This window comes from Lacerta agilis, chromosome 15 (genome assembly GCF_009819535.1).
Source record: "Lacerta agilis isolate rLacAgi1 chromosome 15, rLacAgi1.pri, whole genome shotgun sequence".
Classification (NCBI taxonomy): Eukaryota; Metazoa; Chordata; class Lepidosauria; order Squamata; family Lacertidae; genus Lacerta; species Lacerta agilis.
In genome coordinates this window covers 15,279,572-15,300,311 of record NC_046326.1, presented here as the reverse complement: position 1 = coordinate 15,300,311, position 20,740 = coordinate 15,279,572, and the positions used below count along the sequence as shown (strand labels likewise).

Below are 20,740 nucleotides of genomic sequence, written 5' to 3'. Positions count from 1 at the left end.
GCTGCCGCCTTTGTGTACTCTGCAGAAACTGTGCAAGTTCCCTCTGCCATATTGGCACTTACTTAGCTGTAGAGTCTGGAGTTGTTTGTTTTACATCAATGTTCAGGTGCTTGTTGGTCAGTTCTGTTAACTTTTTTTTCTGGAGGGAGGAAAGGAGAAAGCGGGTGGTGATCATATTTTAAGTCATTCAGTTGAAATGTATTTGCTCCTTTTGAAAACGGTTTCAATAAAATAACTTGCTTTTCTAAAAAAAAAAAAAAAACACTCTTTTTAAATGGAAGGATGAAAAATGGTGGAGCCTAAACTGGCTACCCGCTCAAACAGGTGGATCCTAAAGTGCCACCTATCTGCTGCAGTAATGGATTTCTAAAAGGTGAGGGGCTGCCTGTTTGGTAATCCCTAACCTATCCAGGCCTCCTTATTTTTTACAGGTGTGGGCAGTGAGAATTGGCCATGGTGCCTGAGTGCAGTTTTTCTTTCCTCTTTCTTCCTTCCCCTCCATATTGGTGGATGCATTCTAGAGCTTGGGTAGTCAAGTGTGATGCCCTCCAGGTATTGGGCCCCTATTCTTTTAAGCCCAAATGGCTTAAGCCCAAAGGCAGTCCAGCAACATCTGATGACCACCATATTGGCTACCTTTGCTTGTGTGATTTTTCCTTGTCCCTGAACCTCTTTTTAGTGTGGAATCCTGTCTCACATTAAGCCCCCACTATATAGGTATCTTCAGATAGGTATCTGAAGAAGTGTGCATGCACACTAAAGCTCATACAAAGAACAAATTTAGTTGGTCTCCAAGGTGCTACTGGAAGGATTATTATTATTATTATTATTATTATTATTATTATTATTAATTTATTTATTTATTTACTATGGCAGACCAACACGGCTACCCATCTACTTCTTCTATCTGAAGAAGTGTGCATGCACACGAAAGCTCATACCAAGAACAAACACAGTTGGTCTCTAAGGTGCTACTGAAAAGAATTTTCTATTTTGTTATGGCTACCCATCTGTAACTGTATATATAAAAGGGTGTGTTGGATGTTCTTTCCTAAACTTTAAATACTCCTAGCATGAAGGCAGGGCCTTGTTTTGTGTGGTGCTTGATGCCTTCAGTTGGGCTTTCATTTTTGACAGGAGGGACAGGGAGGCTGTTGCTTTGGTGACCATTCCTCTGTGGAAGTCGCTGACCAAGGGGAGAAAGTCAGCACAGCACTCTTTTATTTTTATGTTTCTTTTTTATTTTATTTTATTTTATTTATGGCCCCCTTCAGCTTCTCCTTAAGGTGTTTCCTACTTAAAATGCTGTCAGTGCAGCCTTTGGCTGCCTCAAAAGGCACATCCCCTTCTCGTCGTTACTTTTTGGCGGGAAAGGTGATTCAAACTTGGAATGCCGCAGGTCTTTCAGTAATGGAAAGCGCGCGTGCGCTGCAACTTGGCTTGGGACTGAGGCCGACGGGAAAACAGGTAAAGGAGGCCAAACACGGGTGGTGGTCCTGCTTAGAAAGGAAAGCGTTACCATAGGAAACTAGGCGCGCGAGGGGCAGGGATTGGCCGGAAGCTCTTACCTGTCGACACGGACAATATGGATTGGAGGAGCCCGGAGAGTGGCGTGCCCCTTGCCCAATAGCCGAGGAGAATACTTTCCGCAAGGCGGAGCTTCAAGCTGAGGGTCGCTGAAGTGCCACTATCAGGTTAGCCCACTTTTACTGCGGCTGGTGCAGAGGAACCACCGTGGCCGGTTGGCGGGTTGGCGGCGGCGAATGAGCCACGTCCGACTTGGGCAAGCGCCCTTGAATTGTATGGGCCCAAGGTGCCCGGGCCGACGTTGATGGGCGCCCGGAGGCCTTTGGGAGCGGGAGGGAGGCGCTGGGGCGAGCGAGCATGATAAAAGTTTCTTCCTGCCTCCTCGCGACCTTTGCTTCCCTTGTTGTGTGGATCTATACTAATGGGTCGCCGATGTCGCGCCGCTATCCTCTCCGAGGGTGAGGGGATGGGGGCCACGGCGCTTCCCTGGGGAAGGTGGGCTCCTCGCACTGCCTGAACCCGTCCCCAGGCGGAAGGAGTGGAATGCGAATAGCCTACGCCCGGGGTCGGGACACCCGTGCAGTCTCTTGACCGCCTCTGCACCTTCATTCCCTTTCCTGTTTGGCTCCGCATGGGGTACGTGCCAGGCACCCCTACAAACACCCGAGTCTCAAGATCCTGCTGCCGTTCCTCGATTTAGCCCCATCTTAACCTAGACCACGTCACGCGGGAAGTTGTTTTAGAATACGCGGCATTTAAATTAGTTATTGCTTTAGCTAAATAGCCTTTGACACATCAATACCGGTATATAGGGCTCAAGATGTTTGTATTTCTTTTAATACTGATTTCAGCATTGTACTTTTTAAAATTATACTTCCCGCGACCGCATGGTGAAAGGGGGGGGGGGTAAGAAATTGGATAATATTTGGATTGTTTGTTTTCACAAATGCGAACTTATATATAGAAATGAAGAATAAAGGCAGCGCAACTCCTAATATATAGCGCCATTCTCCAATCCCAAACTTTTAAAACTCAAACATTTGTTTAAAGTATACAGAATTATCTCAGTGGGTAACTAGGCTAAAGTTGAACTGTTAAGTCCACCGTAACTATTGTCTCCCTCCCCTTATTATTTATTAAATTAAACTTACTAGTCACTTGTAACCCAAAGGGTCTCTGAGAAATGTAGGTTGGAATATATATGTGTGTGTATGACAATGGCACACAGAAATACATAAATACATTACGTCATATACTACAGTAATATTACATACAGCATATTAGGAAAACACACAAACCCCCATTTGTTGGCATCCATCTGTCTCAAGAGAATGGAAGAGTGCACCATCAGAGGTGAAGTCAAATGGAGAGTTACGGCGCCTGTTGCAGCTGTAGAAACCAAAAACGAGAGAGGCATGTTTTATTGTAGGTGGGGTAGATGAAGGCATCTGGCTTTGCTGCTGCAGATGCACCACAGTGTTTCTTCTCCCTGTGCTATTCCTAAAGCACATCCTTGGGGATCCTGCTCTCCTTGGGAAGATACACTAATAGGTAGCTGTTCACACAGAGTTGTCTTCATTATAAAATGTAATGTAAAGTATCCTGTAAGACAGTCTTGGTTTTAGATAGTGGTGTAACAAGTGACAATAAAAATTTTACACTGAAAAAGTGTACATAAAAGTATTTGCAACCATGTACAGTAATGTCCTTGGCCCAGTCCTCCAGCTTGGCTGACTGCCCATTGCCGGCAGTTACCCAATTGTAAAGTTATCTCTGTTAATTATTCTTTGGCCTAAATTCAGTAGAGGGAAAGCTCCGCTGACTTCATCAGACTTATATCAGAACCATTTTGATGGACTTTCCTTTATTGATTTTGCTTGTTGGTTTCCAAGCCCTTTTAGGCTCTAGAAAGTCATACTGTTTAAGTAAGATATGGGATCTCCTTCAGAGGGCTGTGACAAACTGGGATAAATACCGGTATGACCATGCTCTTATCACACTTGCTCAGGACAAATGTCTGCAAGCTGCTTCACTGTGTTCCAGGAATAAGCCCTTCCAAAAAGCAAGTACGGTAGCTGGGGGAATTTAGCTCAAACACAGAGCAATAATTTTTTGCTGCAACCCTGTCACACTTTCTGCCAGAAGCTGCTGTCAGTCCAATAGCCTTTCTTGCTTGCCATATTTCTTACCTGATTTTCTTTGCCAAACCAATATCAGAACACGTTATGTTGGGGTGACCCTTCGTCATCCTTCTGGAGAAGCGGAGCGAGGCTTGTGGCGATGGGGTGGCAGGATGAGAAGGCGCTGGAGGGCCGGAGCGGGGATCCCGAGGAGGAGGAAGAAGAAGAGCTTGTGGATCCTTTAACTACTGTCAGGGAGCATTGTGAACAGATGGAGAAATGTGTGAAAGCTCGGGAACGTTTAGAGAAGTGTAATGCTTGAGTGTCATCCAAGTCCCATACAGAGGAGAAGTGTACAGAAGAACTCTTTGACTTCTTACATGCTAGAGACCATTGTGCGGCTCATAAACTCTTCAGCAAATTGAAATAAATGTTAATATAGGCCTGTGTCCTCATGCATAGCTGATGAAAACCCGAGTCTGTTCAGTTTGAGTAAACATGCAGCTCTGCACGTGTGATATGAAAGTGAATGCAACTAGCTCTATGGTAATTCTGGGAGAATTTAAAAGTTGCCATCAGGATACATCTGTTATGTAGAAGATTTGCGGATGCTTAACAAAGTGTTTCTGTAGATTTCTGATATTAAAGATATTTCCTGTCAAATGTGGGGGGAGGGGGAACATGTTAAAATTCCAATACACAGTAAATTAAACAACAAAAGAGTAGAGCTCGCCCATATATTAGCACTCTTAGCATGTGAGTAATTTGGGGTTGTCTAGTGAAGCTAGCAGTGTGCCCTTGTAAGGGACTTGGGGTGAGTGACCAAGATAGCACCAGAGCATTTCTAGAAATAAGAGTTTTACTGAGAAAATATACCAACATTCCAATTTAATAGTTAACTGTTAGCAGAGATAGGAAGGTTAGAGAGAATGGTCATGAGAAGTGATACTGAAGGAAAGCTGTACAGTGAATTGCTTTGGCTTCTCAGGAAGGGGAAGTGGGCAGGGGAGAATAGCAGCAGGAATTGAAGAATTGACAAGAGAAAATGTTATATCTTTTTGTACTGTTTGCTCTGTTTGAAGGGGGGATCCTTGGTGCCATAGTGAACTCCAGAAAGAAAAAACTCATTGGCCATGGCAGGGTGCTACTGGATAGAGTCCACCTGAAGGCAAAGTGCGGAAAAGGGGCGCTCAAAGCCAGGAGAGAGGCTCACTAAGTCTACATTTATCACAACAGAATCCATTTATGGAATCCTCTGAAGTTTAGGGGTTTCAGAGGTGCAAGAGTGAGCACCCAGGAAGGAGTTCCTAAGGATAATCAAGCAAGATTATCTGCCATCAAGACTGCTTCTGAAATCACTCCGCTTTTGTGACCTCATAGGATTTTCAGCTGAATCTTGGATCTAAGATCATTTATAGTCTAAAAAGAGTGGGATGATCCTAGCTAAAAGGTGGTAGCTTGGGCTTTAGGTGAAGTTTAAAGGACTTCTTGTTAAGGACCTTTGAAATTGCAGGACTCTGTAGCCCATTTATAGTTTTGGGGGTCCCCACATCTGTGTGGGGAACCTGAGTACTGCCTTGTCCATTTCAACTTCATTCTACTTTGCTCTCTACTAGTTCTCTACTAACTCACTTTTCCAGACAAAATTTATCCTTTTGTTCCAAAGTCCCTGTGAGAGGACACAAAAATGGCAGCAAACTACAGTAGTGCTGTCTAGCAACACTGCAGTGGAATTATCACATGTCAAAGCAGATTTTTAATCTCTGAATGAGATTTATTCTTGGAACTCCTTAAAAGAAGCAAGGAAACTTTTAAAAAAGGGGGGGGGGAGAGACATTTTTCAACTCATGGGGAATTGTTTTGCAGAGGGGACATATCAGTGATGCCCAGAGCAGGAGAAAAAAAGTGCGTAGAACAACAGCTGTAACAGAGAGCCAGTGTGGTGTGGTTAAGAGTGGTAGACTCGTAATCTGGTGAACCAGGTTCGCGTCTCCGCTCCTCCACATGCAGCTGCTGGGTGACCTTGGGCTAGTCACACTTCTTTGAAGTCTCTCAGCTCCACTCACCTCACAGAGTGTTTGTTGTGGGGGACGAAGAGAAAAGGAGAATGTTAGCCACTTTGAGACTCCTTCGGGTAGTGATAAAGTGGGATATCAAATCCAAACTCTTCTTCTTCTTCTTCTTCTTCTTCCGTCTGTACAAGAGGCTACATTCCAGCAGCCAGCCACAAGTTACTCATCCTTCCATCCACGCTAGCAAAAGGCATTATCACAGTTCAGGGACACATTCCAGCCACACAAAAGCACTTGAGAAGGGTACAGAGCTGAACCAGTTAGGAGAGTGGCATGAGGGCTGGGTAGAAAGGCTTGGAGGTTTGCATTTGGCCTCGGCTCAGATTCCCCACACTGTCTTGGGGGACTTTTACTTTGCCCATGGCATATGTGCTATGGAGTGCCACAAGAGTGTTTCATTCTTTCTGTTGTTTAAGAAGAAACTTGCAGAGCAGTTGCTAATATGCTGATTACACTCAGCTCTATTCTTTTTGTACAGGATTCATGTGAGACAGGATGTTCTGAGCAGGTGAATTGCGGTCTGCCATGGACCAGACAAATGCTAATAAACTTAACAGTAATAAGAAGAGGGCCAGTTACAGGTCAAAACAAAATAAAATAAAAAATTCCTTCCAGTAGCACCTTAGAGACCGACTAAGTTTGTTCTTGGTATGAGCTTTTGTGTGCATGCACACTTCTTCAGATACACATCTAATCAACCTCATGGTGGGTGTTTCCTTTTCTCATCCATTCCTCCTACTGTAATACCGGTAGTTAGATACAGCCTTATGCTGGAAGCCCAGATGGCATCTAGCACAAGGCTTTCAGCAACTTGGGCTAATGCACCTACTGCACCTGGTAACCATTGTCTGTGACCTGGTAACATCTAACTTTGATTACTACAACACTTCCAGGAGCTGCCTTTGAAGACTACACATAAGCATAAACTGATGCAAAATATGACAACTATATTTATTGACTGGAACGCACTGCATGGAATTGTGTCTGCATGTATGTCTAAAACATACTTTTCTGTTTTCATGGAATAAGCTGTTTTGGAATATTAATGATGGGTGAGATTACTCTAGTGCTTGGGTTACCTGTTTTTTGCAGCCCTGGTTCTGTTGTGCCAGAGGACAGACTGTTGAGCAAGTAGAGTTGGCCTAGAAACTAGCATGTTTATCAAATCCACAGAAGCACAGCATGCATAACTTTAGGAACCTTAGTCTGGCGAGCAGAGTGCCCTAAGGTACCTGAGGAAATAATAGAGACAAAGCCCGAACTTTTCCAGAAAAAGGAAGCGTTAATTATGATAAAAGGCAAATGGCAAGCGAAATTATGGAAGATTTTCCTCTTATGGGCGGTCCCTTTAACGTGGGATATATTAAGATATGGTATGCCCCAACAATCTAATCTTTCAGATATGTGCTTAATATCTTTCTATTTGCCCAAGCCTTTTCTGACTGAACTTTTCTGTTGTCATCCACATCAACTTTATTATTCTTGGTGTATATTTTATCCTTGTTCTTTGTACACCATCCTGATATTTTATAATGTGAGTGCTTTATAAATAATTAAAAATGGGGGGAGCTTAAAGGGAGATGGAGGGCAAAGGTGCACACAGAAGAAGATGTTTCAGTGTTTCTGCCAAGCTATATGGGGCAGGTAAAGCAGGGCTGAGTCGAAAGCAGGTTTGCAGGCACAGCTGATCAGTCCTGTGCATATGGACTTTCAAATCCCAAGAGTAAGCCGATTGTCTGGTCTTATGAAGCACTGTTTATGGGACTGTGTTAGTACTTTTCTGGACGTGCCTTTGCCTGCATGGTTTGATTTCAAACAGTATGGGCAAAGCAGTTCATCTAGTGCTTTAAATTGATTTGGATTTTAATTTTATGCTGCCTTTCTGCATTTTATGCTTTTATTTTTGTGCTTTTACATTTATACGCCTTGTTGTTTGTATTTTTGCTCTGCATTTAGAAGCTTCCTTAGGAATTTTGATAAACTGAACGGCAGAATAAAAGTCTTCCAAATTAATAAGCTTGGTGGTCCACCCTGGAAATACAGTAGAGGGAAGTGTTTGGTTTTTAATTCACTTGCAGTGTCAGGGCCGTCACTCAGTGGTAGAGCCTTTGCCTTGCATTCAAAAAGTCCCAGGTTCAACCCACAGCAGCCTGAGGTAGGGCTGGGAGATACCCCCTGCCAAAACCTGGAGAGATTCTTGCTGCCTGTCAGTATTGACAATACTGAGCTAGATGGACCCATGGTCTGACCCTGTAAGGCAGCTGCCTATGTTTCTGCCGATACAAGAGACAGCCTTCTTGCCTTACTGAATTTGACAAAGCTCTTCATCAGTGTCTGCGACTGCAGGATAATGTTTTTACAGCTTTGCACCTTCTTTCGAGAGCAAGACTCTTTTCCTAGGAAGGGTGGTGCTAGGTAGACTGCCCAGCCCATAGGCAGCTTGCTTCTGCACAGCAGGACTTAGTTCCTATCAAAGATTATGTTGTAGACCTGATTCAGGAAGGCATTGATTCCCCCCCCCCTTACTCCATCGTGCTATTTGAGTTCAGGGGTCAGAGTATAGTGGGAGTGAGGAAACCCTTGTTAATCTTTCTACTCGGAAGACAGCTCGTGTTTATCCCAGGCTAGCGTCTCTTGTTTGTTTCACTGTAGGTGGATGGATTTATACTGAACAGTGTGTCCAGCCATGTTCCCAGAGTTAATTATTCTCCAGAAGGTGGCCGTGAACAGAAAAGAGAGCAACAGAGAACTCCAGCAAACCTCCGGGCTCAGCAGAAACCCTGGCAAGCGCCTGCCGCTCAAGTGCTCTGACAGCTGCTGGTTCCCTGCCTCTCTCTCTCTTCTTTCTAGCACATTGGTGCCACTACCCCTCTTCTCACATTTACTGTACACTGGGATCTAAAGGCGGAACTGCTACAGGCACCTTCTCTCCGACGTTAGAGGCACAGCTCTGAAATCGCAATGGCAGGAAAGGGCTACGGCTATTATCGGGTGGTGATATTCACTGCCATGTTCATTGGCTACACCCTGTACTATTTCAACCGAAAAACATTCTCGTTTGTGATGCCTTCAATCATGGAAGAGATAAGCCTCGACAAAGATGACTTGGGTAAGAGCCTTCTTCTTGGAGGGAGATGGTGCATGCAGAACATGTTTGTGGTGCTCAAAAAACTTTATCCTGAAAATATTTTCTTGAGATTTTGGGGGACTTCCTTTCTTTGTGCTTAGGGATTCAATTAGAATTCAGCTGTTGCTTTGCCAGGGAAGTTCTCTTTGGAAGGAGGCCAGTCACTTGGAGGCCAGTTTGCCGTTCTGGGACTGATGTTGAAAGGCTGCTAGTTGGGCTCCTCTGAGTACTTGCATTTTCTTTCATTTCCAGATAAAGGCTGTCATTGTTGTTTAGAGAGCCTATCTTTTGCCTGTAATCTGCCCCCTTAATGTCCACTGTGAAGAATTGCATCACTTCTTAACCTGATGTTATAGTAGTGCTAGTATTTATTTGTTCTTATACTATGTTAAGCACAATGCACCGTAGTTAAAAACTATATAAATAATAATAGGAGAGGAGGCACCTGCCCCAAGGCGCTTACAATCAATAATCCAACAAAGGAAAGGAAGCAGAGGCAGAGGCAGGAAGGGCATAAAAGTACATAATGTTTATTTCCAGTATGAGTACTTAGAGTTATTTTCACTAGGATATGGTGACTAAAAGATTATGCCAGACAAAGGGTCTGTGGACAATTGTTTATCCACAAGCTGGAAGCAGCTACAATAGATCAGTCTAAAGCCTGAGCAATATATTCCCAGTTTGCCTAGAGAAGGACAAACATGGCCTTTCCTGAATGTAGACTTAAGCTTGAGGTAATAGATAGAAGGGCATCAGAATCTACAGAGCCTCTGTGTCGTAGCTAATCCTAATACTGGCTAGCATTTTGCTTGGTTTAAGTGCTACTGTCAACAAGGCTGAATAACTCATTTGCGACCAAGTTCCTTTGGCATAACATGAGCATGGCATAACTATCTTTGGGTTCTCATCCAATACAGGTCTCATCACCAGCAGCCAGTCTGCAGCTTATGCCATTAGCAAGTTCATTAGTGGGATCCTTTCTGACCAAATGAGTGCCCGATGGCTTTTTTCCTCTGGCCTCCTGTTGGTGGGCTTAGTCAATGTGGTCTTCTCTTGGAGCTCTACCGTCCCCATCTTCGCAGGGTTGTGGTTCCTCAATGGGCTGGCCCAGGGCCTAGGGTGGCCCCCATGTGGAAAAGTACTGCGCAAGGTAAGTGTGTGGGGTGGGTGTGTGGGTGTGTAGGGCATGCTGCTGCTTTCTGAGATGTTCCTAGCAGCAAGTTTCCAGCAGGGGTCCCTGTGCTAAAGAGCAGTCAGTTGAAATCCATTATCCAGGGCAATGGAAGCTGAGAGCTGCAGGTGGCAGCAAGCGGTTCTGGTAGCTTTTGTTTAGTGACTGTTTCTGTTACTACTGGTCATTAATGCCAGAACCTCACTTGCTGTTTTCCTGTCCCAGGCTGCAGAGATAGAGGCCTTGCCACTTCTCTCTGCTCCCAATTGTGTCCCATATTTCTGGTGAGCTTTGACTTGGCAGCGGTGGTGGGAACTATCAATCACAAACCATATCATGTTTCACTTTGAGATATTCTTGGGCAGCTGGCACCCCTGTTGCCCCCAACAGCAGCAGCAGACTGCCCAGACCGCCTAAAGTAATGATCAAATGACGCTGAGCAAGTGGGCCTTGCAGTGGAAAGTGTTTTCTGTGTTGGGCTAGGCATTCTGTACCCAGGAAGAGCTGGTGTGCAAGCAGCATAAAGAAGTAAGAAGAGCACTGTCAATCGAATCCAAGGCCCACCTTGTTCAGCATCTGGTTTGCTATAGTAAGCAACCAGCCACCTCTGGGGGACATACAGTAAGCAGGACAGGAAGGCAATAGCTGTTGTTCCCCAGCAAACAGAGGAAGAGCATGCCTCTGATTCAGATGGCAGCATATATGCCTCATAACCAGTAGCCATTGATAGTGCAACATCCAAAAGGAGGAGGGGTCTCTCTCTGAGGTCCTGGCAGTAACATACAACCCCCTTTGCAGAAAGATTGGGGGCTGCAAGTGTTTCTGGGAGCAGTAAACCCCATTCAAATCTGTAAAATAAAGGAAGATTATTGTGAAGTGTTTTTGACCAAGAGGCCACTCCAGCTCCTTTTGTCCCACCTTCAGCCTGTGCAGAAGCCTCTGTCCCTCTCCCATTCCAGGGTCTGGCTACAGGCAGCTCTTTGCTTATTAGCTGTGCAAGAACCCTCTGCTTTTTTGAGCTGCCCTTGGTTATGCCCCTTTTATCTGTCTCCTGTTGTTTTTGAGAAGTTGTTCAGACTTAATTGATTGTATCTTGTTTCATTTTCTGCTGATGTATTTTTTATATTGTAAACTGCTTTGGGAGCCGTTCACCTGAAAGGTTTTGAGAACTGTGTTTCGAGAGGGGGCAGTTTGAGATGCAACTTGGGAGACTGGTTTGCGTCCCATTGGTGACTCCAGCAAAATTTTGGCCATCATTGTTCATGACCAGCCTGGAGGCTTATGGAGCGGAGTTCTAAAGTCACGTGAGCCTTCCGTATGCATGCCAGGCCCTGGAATTGGGACCTGCCCCAACTCATGTCCTTTCTCTCTCCCTTCTGTGTAGTGGTTTGAACCTTCCCAGTTTGGGACTTGGTGGGCCATCCTCTCCACCAGCATGAACCTGGCAGGAGGGCTGGGCCCCATTGTGGCAGCTCTGATGGCGCTGAGCTATGACTGGCGCACAACTCTGGCCCTTTCCGGCTCTGTGTGTGTGGTCGCCTCCTTTGTGTGCCTGCTCCTGATTAAGAATGAGCCCTCGGACGTGGGACTGCCCAACATTGAGCCTGGGCCCAAGAAAGGGAAAAAGGGTGAGTGTCTGGGAGGCGAGAACTGGCTGAGGTGGGACAAAATGGCAGAACTGACCTATTTTTGACCAAGCTGCAAAGCAGAAGGTGTAGAATCTGGCAGGGCAGGGAGCCCTGACAGAGGATTATAAGAGTCAGCTCATGGAAGCCTCCAGTGAGGATCAATGGGAAGCCATGAAATTCTCTGGTACAGTCAAAGTTGTATGAGAGCTTAGCTCAAGCTCAAGTGAGTAATGGTTTCTTCCTTGCAGGTTCATCAGCAAATGAAAGCACACTGGCTGAGCTGCTGCTTTCTCCATACCTCTGGGTCCTGTCTACCGGCTACCTGGTTGTCTTTGGTGTGAAGACATGCTGTACAGACTGGGGGCAGCTATTTCTCATCCAGGAAAGAGGACAGTCTGCACTTGTGGGTATGGGACACCATGTTGTGTTTTCCAGAGCTGGTCAAATCCTAGTAGCAGGCCATTAACCCTACCCTTGAAAATGTAAGAGAGTTCATTGTCTGCCAATGACATTTTGGAGTTACCAACATGATTCACTTGAGGGCTGCCTCTGAGCCCTATCACTGCCCCCCTTCATCATGAGGAGGTGAGAGATGGTACCTTTTCCCTACCTTGAAAAACAAAGAGGTGAGAGGAAATTGCAACTCTGTGTGCTTCTCCTCTTGCTGCTGTATTGTTTTCAAGGCTCAGATCAGCAGGTAAACAGAAAGAGAAACAGAATAGGGGGAAGAGTTGGAGGGAAAGGTGGCTGATATGGGAGGTAAGTGCAGCGGTCAGAGAAAAGAGAACAGGTGCAGACATAGGTGAGTTTGATCTAGAAAATGAATTCTCTTGAAATGGTTTAAGTTTTTTTTTCCCACAGGCTCACTACCACCACCAAACCACAGGTCATACCTGTCTCCATTGACAGAATTGTAAAAACTACAGATGCAATTTTTTCATTGCTACCATGATGCAAAAACATGGATCGAAGACATGGATCTTTGTGGATCCTCATTATTTTGACAGGATCTTCTCAAAATCACCATAAATCATAGATAATCTCTGGATTGGTTTTTTTTCATTCTGTGTAAAAATCATAAAGATCAATGAGAATCCATTCCTTATATCAATGTTTTTGGAGTACTGGAAAGCACTGGATCTTATTTTTCCAGTGTACTCCTCCCTCATTTGTCTGAGGAGAAATAGTGACACAGGTGAGAGAAGAAACTAGAAAGGGCTGAGCCCATGCCCCCCCCCTGCAAAATTTCAAATATGCACACAGGCCCAAAAAGATTGGTGCCCCGTGTTCTAACCTGCTACTGGCCATTCTCAATGCCAAATATTGTTTCTTTCCTGAAATATTTCGTGGTGGGAAAATATCTGAGAAACTGCTTTCAGCTGAGAAGTGTTAGTGCAGCAGGCAAGAAACTGTTAGCCTGACAAATCCCTCATTTCCATGTTCTACAAGGAAGCAGAATTCCCATTTGCAGATTCTCCCTCTAGTGTAAGCTGGCTTCTATTTGTTGTATACCCTGTAGGAAGTTCCTACATGAGCGCCTTGGAAGTTGGGGGCCTGGTTGGCAGCATTGCAGCTGGCTATCTTTCAGACCAAGCAGTGGCACGGGTAAGTCACCCTGTCTCTGGTAGTACAGCTACTCCTGGATGTCTGTTTCAGGCAGCCTTCCAAGGCAGTTGGTGAATGGCAGTATGGACATAGGTAAAGGAGGGGCTTGGTGAGGCACAGGTACTGCTGAGGTTGTGGCTGTTTTAACACAAGGACATCTTCATGACTTCCAGGTGGGCCTGTCAAATTATGGGAACCCTCGACACAAACTTCTTCTCACCATGATGGCAGGCATGTCGGCTTCTATGTACCTCTTCCGGGTCACAGTCACAGCCAACTCTCCTAAGGTAAGCCATACAAAAGCAATTTGTTGCCACAGCTCAAGTTAAGCGAGACAGATGCAGTTCAGACAGAAAGCTGATTTACAGCATCACAATGTGATAGAGGAAAGGACAAAACTGTTTCCATGCACAAGTAAGGACTATTTTCTTATTGCAAGACCTGATCGGCTCAGAGCATCACCTGCTCGGAGTACTTACTGGGCATGCAACTCTCTTGACTCCTTATGCTTTTTAGTAAATAGTAACACATCCCAGGAGAAGGATTTCCACAATTGAAATGAAGTTTGACTTCTGGGGCATATGTGATTTCTCCAGCTTTGGATCCCTTAGAGTATAAGTTTCTTGGGACCCTTCCTTTCTGGGCTTTTTACATCCACAGTTGAAGCTATAAATTTCGCAGCTTCGCCAGCTTTGCTCTGCCTTAGAGAAACAGTCAAGGGAATTCCCCAGTTCCAAGCACAGCATCACACGAGCCGATATGGGCTATTGCCATTTACGGCAGGAGTAGGACCCTGTGGTCCTTTGGGAGTTGTAGTCCAACAACCTGTGTATGGCCACAGGCCCCGATTATTGATGTGCAGCATTGAAGGTGGTGGTGGTGTTTCTGAATGGCAGATTTTACAGTTATTGCAATGCTTTCTTCTTCTTCTCTCTTTGCAACTTGCTCATTTTTTCCTTCTTTCTCTCTCAGGAAAGCGACTATTGGATTCTAGCCCTCCATCCTCTTGCTAACCTTGTGGGCTTAACAGAACACGAGGTCTATATCTTGCCTTATCTTTATCCTGCCTTAGCTTCCCGTCTCTTGCTTCTCTGCTGTTATTCTGCGGGGTTTAGAACCTTGAAGGAATGCAATAAATGTCTAAAAGAAATCAAAGCCCTGTCTGTTCATGCTGTCAGCTGCTTCACACATCTGTCTCCTAACACGTGCACTTCATAGGTAGCAGCTTTGGAGCATCTGCCTATGGCAAAAGGGTAAAAGTAGCTTCTGGGATGCTTAGGGAGACGTGATATAATCCTCTGATTGCACTGATAGATAATGTTGCCCTAGACACGTTATCAGACCAGTGTGCTAAATATTTTTAGTGATATATATATTAAGGACAGTTTCTGGGGTACTGTTGCAATTTGTGCAACTGAAAACAGTGATTTTAAAGCACTTACTGACGTCTAACCCCATCAAATGCTCTAGCACAACCTTTGCTTTCTATAGAAACTGCTGCTCATGTTCGTTGTTCATCTAATTAACTAGATTGTTAACAAACAACAGTTCCCCTTGACTCCAGAAAAATGGAACTAAAAGAACTCACAAATATAAAAGATTTCTTAAGTGTAGCCTGAGGCACTACCTCACAGACAGAGTGGACAAAGAACCAGGTAGCAAAGTGTAGGGTAGCTGGAATTTTATTACACCCATATTCTGACTTTCTTTTTGGCCTTGTTTTGTTAGTTATGGATCCTGCTGTTAGGAGCTATCTTTGGATTTTGCTCTTATGGGCCAATTGCATTGTTTGGAGTAATAGCCAATGAGAGTGCGCCGTCAAACCTGTGTGGAACTTCTCACGCCATTGTTGCACTAATGGCAAATGGTGAGTATAGTCCTTCCAGAAATTGAGGATGGCAACACATTCTCTCTCCCTGCCCTCAAGTGACCTTTTCTTCTCTTTTTCAGTTGGAGGGTTCCTGGCTGGGCTACCTTTCAGTACCATCGCCAAGCACTACAGCTGGGGAACAGCCTTCTGGGTAGCAGAAATTACCTGCACGGTCAGCACAGTAGTGTTTTTCTTCTTGAGGAACATCCGCACAAAGATGGGCCGTGTACCAAAGAAGGCTGACTAAAGCGCAGCGGTGGCTTGGCTGTTGGAGGAGCCCCCCACTGCAACCATGGGTTTTTTTAAAAGTACTCTAACAACTATTAGATCAAAGGCAGAACTAAGCTTTGACAGTGCATCCTGGACCAGGGTAAAGTTTTCTGTTAAAAAAAAACCAATCACTTTGCTGCCACCTGTTTTTGTTCCTTAAAATGGGAATGGCCAGAATGGTTTGGACCCAATGGACCAAACCCTGTTCTGCTTCTCCCTGGCAAAGCCAAGGTTTGGCAGCTCCAGCCTGTATTAGCCTCCTGATGATCTCACTGGCAGCCTGCACTTCTTCCAAATGTGTTGTAAGCAAGCAGCATAAGGACTCATTTTCACTGCCTGGAGAGGGAGGTGTCACTTTTCTACCTCCATCACCTACAGAACACTTCTATTGTGTATTTGTGCTTAATTATTCCCTTGATTTCTTCACCTTCCAACATTCAGTTAACTCTCAAATGGTCTGTGATTCATTGGGGTGTAATTGAATTGGAGACATTCACAAGAGGGGAGGCTTCATTCCTTAATCTTAGTATTTGGGGCTGTAGCTAGGCAAGGATGGACGGGCATGTGTACCTTACTAAACATATAGACATGCAAACCTCAGAACTGGGCCCAAATGTGACTATCCAAGCCTCTTTCATCTGGTCCTCTGGATTCTTCCCCAGACCCCATCCCTACATTGTTTTCATTTTCCAGAATGTGTTCTTGAACTCTTGTAATGCTTCTTCCTTACATAGATGGAAGAGAGAAGGGGATGTGTGTGCGTAGAAACTAGTCTGCTGTACAAAGGTAAAATTTACATGAGTTATCCCCCTGCTTTTGCCTCTGGCCCTGCCTTCTACTGGCATGTTGCCAGCAAGGGAATGCAGCCCTCAGACTGATGTAAATAGATACACGATAATGAGGAAATGATTACCCCCCACCCTTAGTGTAAGGAAATGTAGCATTTAGCAGTTTGCACTGATCAGAACTTCCCTGCACACTTTTGCAGACATTTGAGGGGCCTCTAACTATAATTGCCATGAGGAGCTGATAATGCAGACTAAAAACGGACAGTTTTATGTGAAACTGGATTTCATATCTTGTTCATTATTATGGAGTATACACTGACAGCAATAAAGTAGAATTAATCTATGTTCCTGTGCAGAGGCCTCTTCCTAAATAGTATTACTTCACTCGGCAGAAACCCATAGAGATTTGCAATTTGGTTCAGGCTCTTACCCTCCCAGGATGCTGAACGCCAGATAATTCATTCCCAGCTCAAGAATCAAGTCCCTCCTCTTCCTTTAAGGAATGCTTTATTTACATTTGGAAACATACAGTGCTTCAATTATAAATTAAAAGAATACATTGCAGTAGACATATATGTACATGCACCACTTTTGAAGGAATGGTATAGCTTTCATGTTTCCTTTCAAGCTGCCAACCAGCTTCCTTTAGCAGCAGCCAAGATTCAGCACCAACCACATCCACTCAACAGCAATCAATACTCCCTGTTCTGTGCTCTGGAACTGCAGTCAAGGTCGCTACAAACAAATGGTTGGTCATCTGACTCACATTTTAGTTGTTATTGAAATGTCCACTGGGTGACTGAAGTGGGATGAATCCACCTTACAATCCTGGCCCAAAAGACCCTGCTTTCTCTGCTACCTCCAGCGCAAGCTTCAAGTTCTGATCAAAGAGCTCACATCTGAAATGGTGAAACAAACACAAGAGGACTAGAACACTGGAGCAGGTTTAGAACAGCAAGTCACCCATTTTCCATTTTATTCTCAGTCTGGGATGAACATCTGAAAGAAGTGCAACTGTGTGATTCAGCGTTAGTAAGGTATGAAATACCATGTTAATGCAGCCTGAAGATCAACCGTGGGGACCCTCTAGGTGTTGCTTGACTCTACTCCCATCAGTCCCAGCAAACATGACCCATAGTCTGGGATGATGGGAGCTGGAAGGCCCTTGCAAGCTTCCATGTCCTGTTGAAGATGCTTCTGTTTGCTCTCCTTGATAAGCTTAACTTCTTGAATCAACACTGGCACTGTGGAAAATGCCCCCCAGGCATGAAGTGTTCAGTAACATGTATCAGTGCGGGGACATATAACAAACTGGAGGCATGCAGACTTACTAGGCCTCATACACTATCTAATGTGACGCTACCTATCTACTGTATTGTGATCACACTCCACAGTTGTTCATGGGATTTGCCAGCATCCCAGGAAATAAACGGGTTCAGGAGCCAGGAGGGCTTTTCTATCTTGTAACACATGTACATTGATTTCAAACACACAGAATCATAGAGTTGGAAGAGACCACAAGGGCCATCCAGTCCAACACCCTGCCAAGCAGGAAACACCATGGTGGGGGGAATCAATTTTAGTAAGGGAGGGTTTATTTTAGTGTGAGAATGTGCATTTGATCTCTACCTGATTGGCATCTCCAGGGAGTAGAAAGGATTTTTCAGAGCAAAGTCTGAATAAATCTCATAAATCTTGCGCAGAAGGGAATCTATCCCAGACTGCCGTGGATCAGCAAGCACCACAAATTTTATCCCTGAGGATATGAAGAACAGAGTTAGGGCACGCCACATCCAAAGCAACACATACAACTGGCTTGAGGGATTTTAAAATGCACAAAAAAGGTTCATTCCTTGTCATTCTTCCTCAATAAAGGCCCTGCAAGGCAAAGGCAGATATCAAATGCCAGGTACCAGGCAGATGGAACAGTGAAGGATGAGAAAGTTCCCTATTAGCTACCAAGGTTTTGTTGGTTTTAAACCCCTATACAGCTTGGGACCAGGATAGCTAGCAAGCTCCTAAGGACACCCTGCAAGTCGTTCCACCATCACTGGATTGCCACTTGGTAATGCGGAAACAGGCTTTAGTGATGGCTCCCACCTTTTACAATGCCTTACCTTGGGAAATTTATGGAGACAGTAATGATATTTAACCGCCTCTTAAAACATCTGTTTACCCAAGCTTCATTGGACTCCTGACTTTTAATTCTATTTTGTACACTGCTCAGTTTTATTTGTGATGCATACTTTTGTTTTTAGATAGCTTAACTGATTGGGAGTTTTTCTGTTGCTTTTTGTAAGCTGCTACTGCTACTTATTATTATTATTAATTACATTTGTATAATGCCCTTCACCTGAAAATGAACATCAGTTCACAAAATAAAATTATAAGAACACAATATTAATATTAATAATAATAAATAAATAAATAAACAACAAATGATCCCCTCCCACAAACACATTTAAAAGACCATGGAATGTTAATCAGCCAACGGCCTGTTATAGAAAAACGCTTTTGCCTGTTGCCTAAAAATATGCAATGAAGACACCAGGCCTCTCCGGGGAGAGACAATTATTAGATTAAGTGGTATAAACATTTTAATTTTTTGTATACCACTTAGGATTTTTATATTATGAAGTATACAAAATGTCTAGTTACAGGTGGGTAGCCGTGTTGGTCTGCCATAGTCAAAACAAAATCGAAAATTCTTTCTAGTAGCACCTTAGAGACCAACTGAGTTTGTTCCTGGTATGAGCTTTCGTGTGCATGCACACTTCTTGGTATCTGAAGAAGTGTGCATGCACACAAAAGCTCATACCAGGAACAAACTCAGTTGGTCTCTAAGGTGCTACTAGAAAGAATTTTCGATTTTGTTTTGACAAAATGTCTAGTTAGCAAACATTTGTCTTTTACCACTTCTCCACAAAGAGTAGCACTTTTAGGTACATCCTCACTGAATGTAGCTGCGGAACTTTACTTGCTCAAGTTGGGTCTGCTGTCCATACTAACCAAAGGTCAAGAAATGCAGATATTGTAAAATAAGCAATACCTGTTAGAGTCTGAAAACAGTGTAGCTTGAAAGTGTCAGTCTCTAGCATCTCAATTCCAGAGCTCCCCTGTTCGGGAGACAGTTGGGACCCAATCGCAAACAACCTGCACATAAAACAGAGCCCCAAATTGTACCAGTTGATAAAGTGCCTTCCCTATATCAAAACCAGTCAACCCCTCTCCCTTTTCTGGGTTCTGGCAAACATCTCATCCACCCCTGACTCACGAGTGGAACATGGAGGCAAGCATGAGTTTCTCATTGGATGACAGTCGGGGACGACCAAAGCGGATTGACACTGGGTAGTTGGCTGGGTTGCTCAGGAACTCCAGCACATCCCTGCCGTCACCAGTGTACCTTCCGTTGACATCAATGCCGTTGATGGCAAGCACAGCATGGCCCACTGCAAAGAAGAGAAGAGGCAGTCACCACTCAATACCCCCTCTCACCCAGCACTGGCAAGCCTTCCTGCATCAGTAACTCCCCTGTCTCCCTCACCCTTGGGAGCTCTGCCAATCAGTGGAGTAAAGGAGCAAGAGCAGCTCCAGTATACAATGCCATTTCCTGGAGCAGAATTTGCCAGTGACATAACCTGAGATGGGTGGTGGATGTTAGGTCTGACCAGGTTCAGCTTGGGATCCCTACCTTATGTAGGCAAAGCTTAGCCAGTGAACATCTCTGAGCCACCCTGAGATCTTTGGATTTAAGGTGGTGTGATAAACTAACAAGCAAATAAATAATACCTTTGGGAGGTGGTCAAAACGTTTTACTATAAATGTCACCCCCGAGGCTAAAAACCCTCATAAACAGAAGCATAAATGTATTGATAATAAATTATCAATGACCATCAAAACCAGCTGCTGGAGGCAGCCATCGTACCCTGCCTAATGGTAAGGGGGTCGGAGAGAGTCGCTGGTGGGGCCCAGTTCCCCCTCCCCGCCGCAAAAAGCCCAATTTCCTGATCCCTTGTGAGCCACCCTTTGCCAGAGGCGCCTGATAAAGTGGACATGGTTCAGGTGTGCGCTGCCACCGAAGTTTTTTCAGTTCAAGGGGCAGCTGTCATGAGTTCCGTCTCCCCTTCAACATCCACAGGCAGCGGAGGCACCAGGAGAAAAAAAATCGCGGGTAGGTGGAGGGAAGGCAGAATAGGGAAAGTATACTTGTAGGGGGCGGCGGGGGGGAAACAGCGCGAGTTAACGAAATGGAGGGGGGAGCTCTGCTCGTCCCCCTCGGGCGCCGCCTGTGTCAAAAGGGCCCAGCCCCCGGGTCCGCTCCTTTGCCGGCTGTTTCCTGTCCCTCACCGCGGATGCCGTCGCGCTGCCCGAAGGAGACGAGGACATGCTCGTCGTGCGGGCGCAGCACCAGCTCGAGCGGGAAGCTGAAGGTCTTCTCGGTTTCGGACCTCGGCGCGTAGTGGTCCAGCTGGTAGATGAGCCCGCCGGCCTTGTTCACCACGTACACGCTGAAGATGGCCATCGCGGCTTCCGTCTGACGTCACGCCACCACCACCCCCGCC

General features: G+C 45.1%; 2 protein-coding genes and 1 pseudogene across 4 annotated transcripts; 2 read left to right on the top strand and 1 right to left on the bottom strand.

Annotated features, from left to right (window-relative positions):
* The first annotated feature begins 1,558 nt into the window (after nucleotides 1-1,558).
* SLC37A4 (solute carrier family 37 member 4) lies at nucleotides 1,559-15,421 on the top strand. 3 transcript variants are annotated; one of them, XM_033172342.1, is made up of 10 exons: nucleotides 1,559-1,694; nucleotides 8,372-8,828; nucleotides 9,764-9,996; nucleotides 11,402-11,645; nucleotides 11,894-12,052; nucleotides 13,165-13,250; nucleotides 13,424-13,537; nucleotides 14,223-14,288; nucleotides 14,979-15,117; nucleotides 15,201-15,421. In XM_033172342.1, the coding sequence occupies exons 2-10, from the start codon at nucleotides 8,681-8,683 to the stop codon at nucleotides 15,365-15,367; spliced, it is 1,356 nt and encodes a 451-aa protein (XP_033028233.1). In that variant the 5' UTR covers nucleotides 1,559-1,694; nucleotides 8,372-8,680; the 3' UTR covers nucleotides 15,368-15,421. The 3 variants fall into 3 exon arrangements, with proteins under 3 accessions (XP_033028233.1, XP_033028235.1, XP_033028234.1); XM_033172343.1 differs by lacking the exon at nucleotides 1,559-1,694 and adding an exon at nucleotides 6,407-6,424; XM_033172344.1 differs by lacking the exon at nucleotides 14,223-14,288 and having other exon boundaries at nucleotides 1,629-1,694.
* LOC117060179 lies at nucleotides 3,806-4,314 on the top strand (annotated as a pseudogene).
* Nucleotides 15,422-16,668: 1,247 nt separating the features above from the next.
* On the bottom strand, nucleotides 16,669-20,729 carry TRAPPC4 (trafficking protein particle complex 4). Its single transcript, XM_033172345.1, has 5 exons — nucleotides 20,526-20,729; nucleotides 19,453-19,627; nucleotides 19,228-19,331; nucleotides 17,808-17,934; nucleotides 16,669-17,077 (listed from the first exon to the last, which is right to left on the bottom strand). The coding sequence occupies exons 1-5, from the start codon at nucleotides 20,698-20,700 to the stop codon at nucleotides 16,999-17,001; spliced, it is 660 nt and encodes a 219-aa protein (XP_033028236.1). The 5' UTR covers nucleotides 20,701-20,729; the 3' UTR covers nucleotides 16,669-16,998.
* Nucleotides 20,730-20,740: the final 11 nt, after the last annotated feature.

Coding starts and splice junctions, on each gene's coding strand:
- SLC37A4 (XM_033172342.1), top strand. CDS start 8,681: ATGGCAGGAAAGGGCTACGGCTATTATCGGGTGGTGATATTCACTGCC. Junction 8,829..9,763: donor CCTCGACAAAGATGACTTGG/GTAAGAGCCTTC, acceptor CATCCAATACAG/GTCTCATCACCAGCAGCCAG. Junction 9,997..11,401: donor GTGGAAAAGTACTGCGCAAG/GTAAGTGTGTGG, acceptor CCTTCTGTGTAG/TGGTTTGAACCTTCCCAGTT.
- TRAPPC4 (XM_033172345.1), bottom strand. CDS start 20,700: ATGGCCATCTTCAGCGTGTACGTGGTGAACAAGGCCGGCGGGCTCATC. Junction 19,628..20,525: donor GCAGCGCGACGGCATCCGCG/GTGAGGGACAGG, acceptor TCTTCTTTGCAG/TGGGCCATGCTGTGCTTGCC. Junction 19,332..19,452: donor CTTGCCTCCATGTTCCACTC/GTGAGTCAGGGG, acceptor TTTTATGTGCAG/GTTGTTTGCGATTGGGTCCC.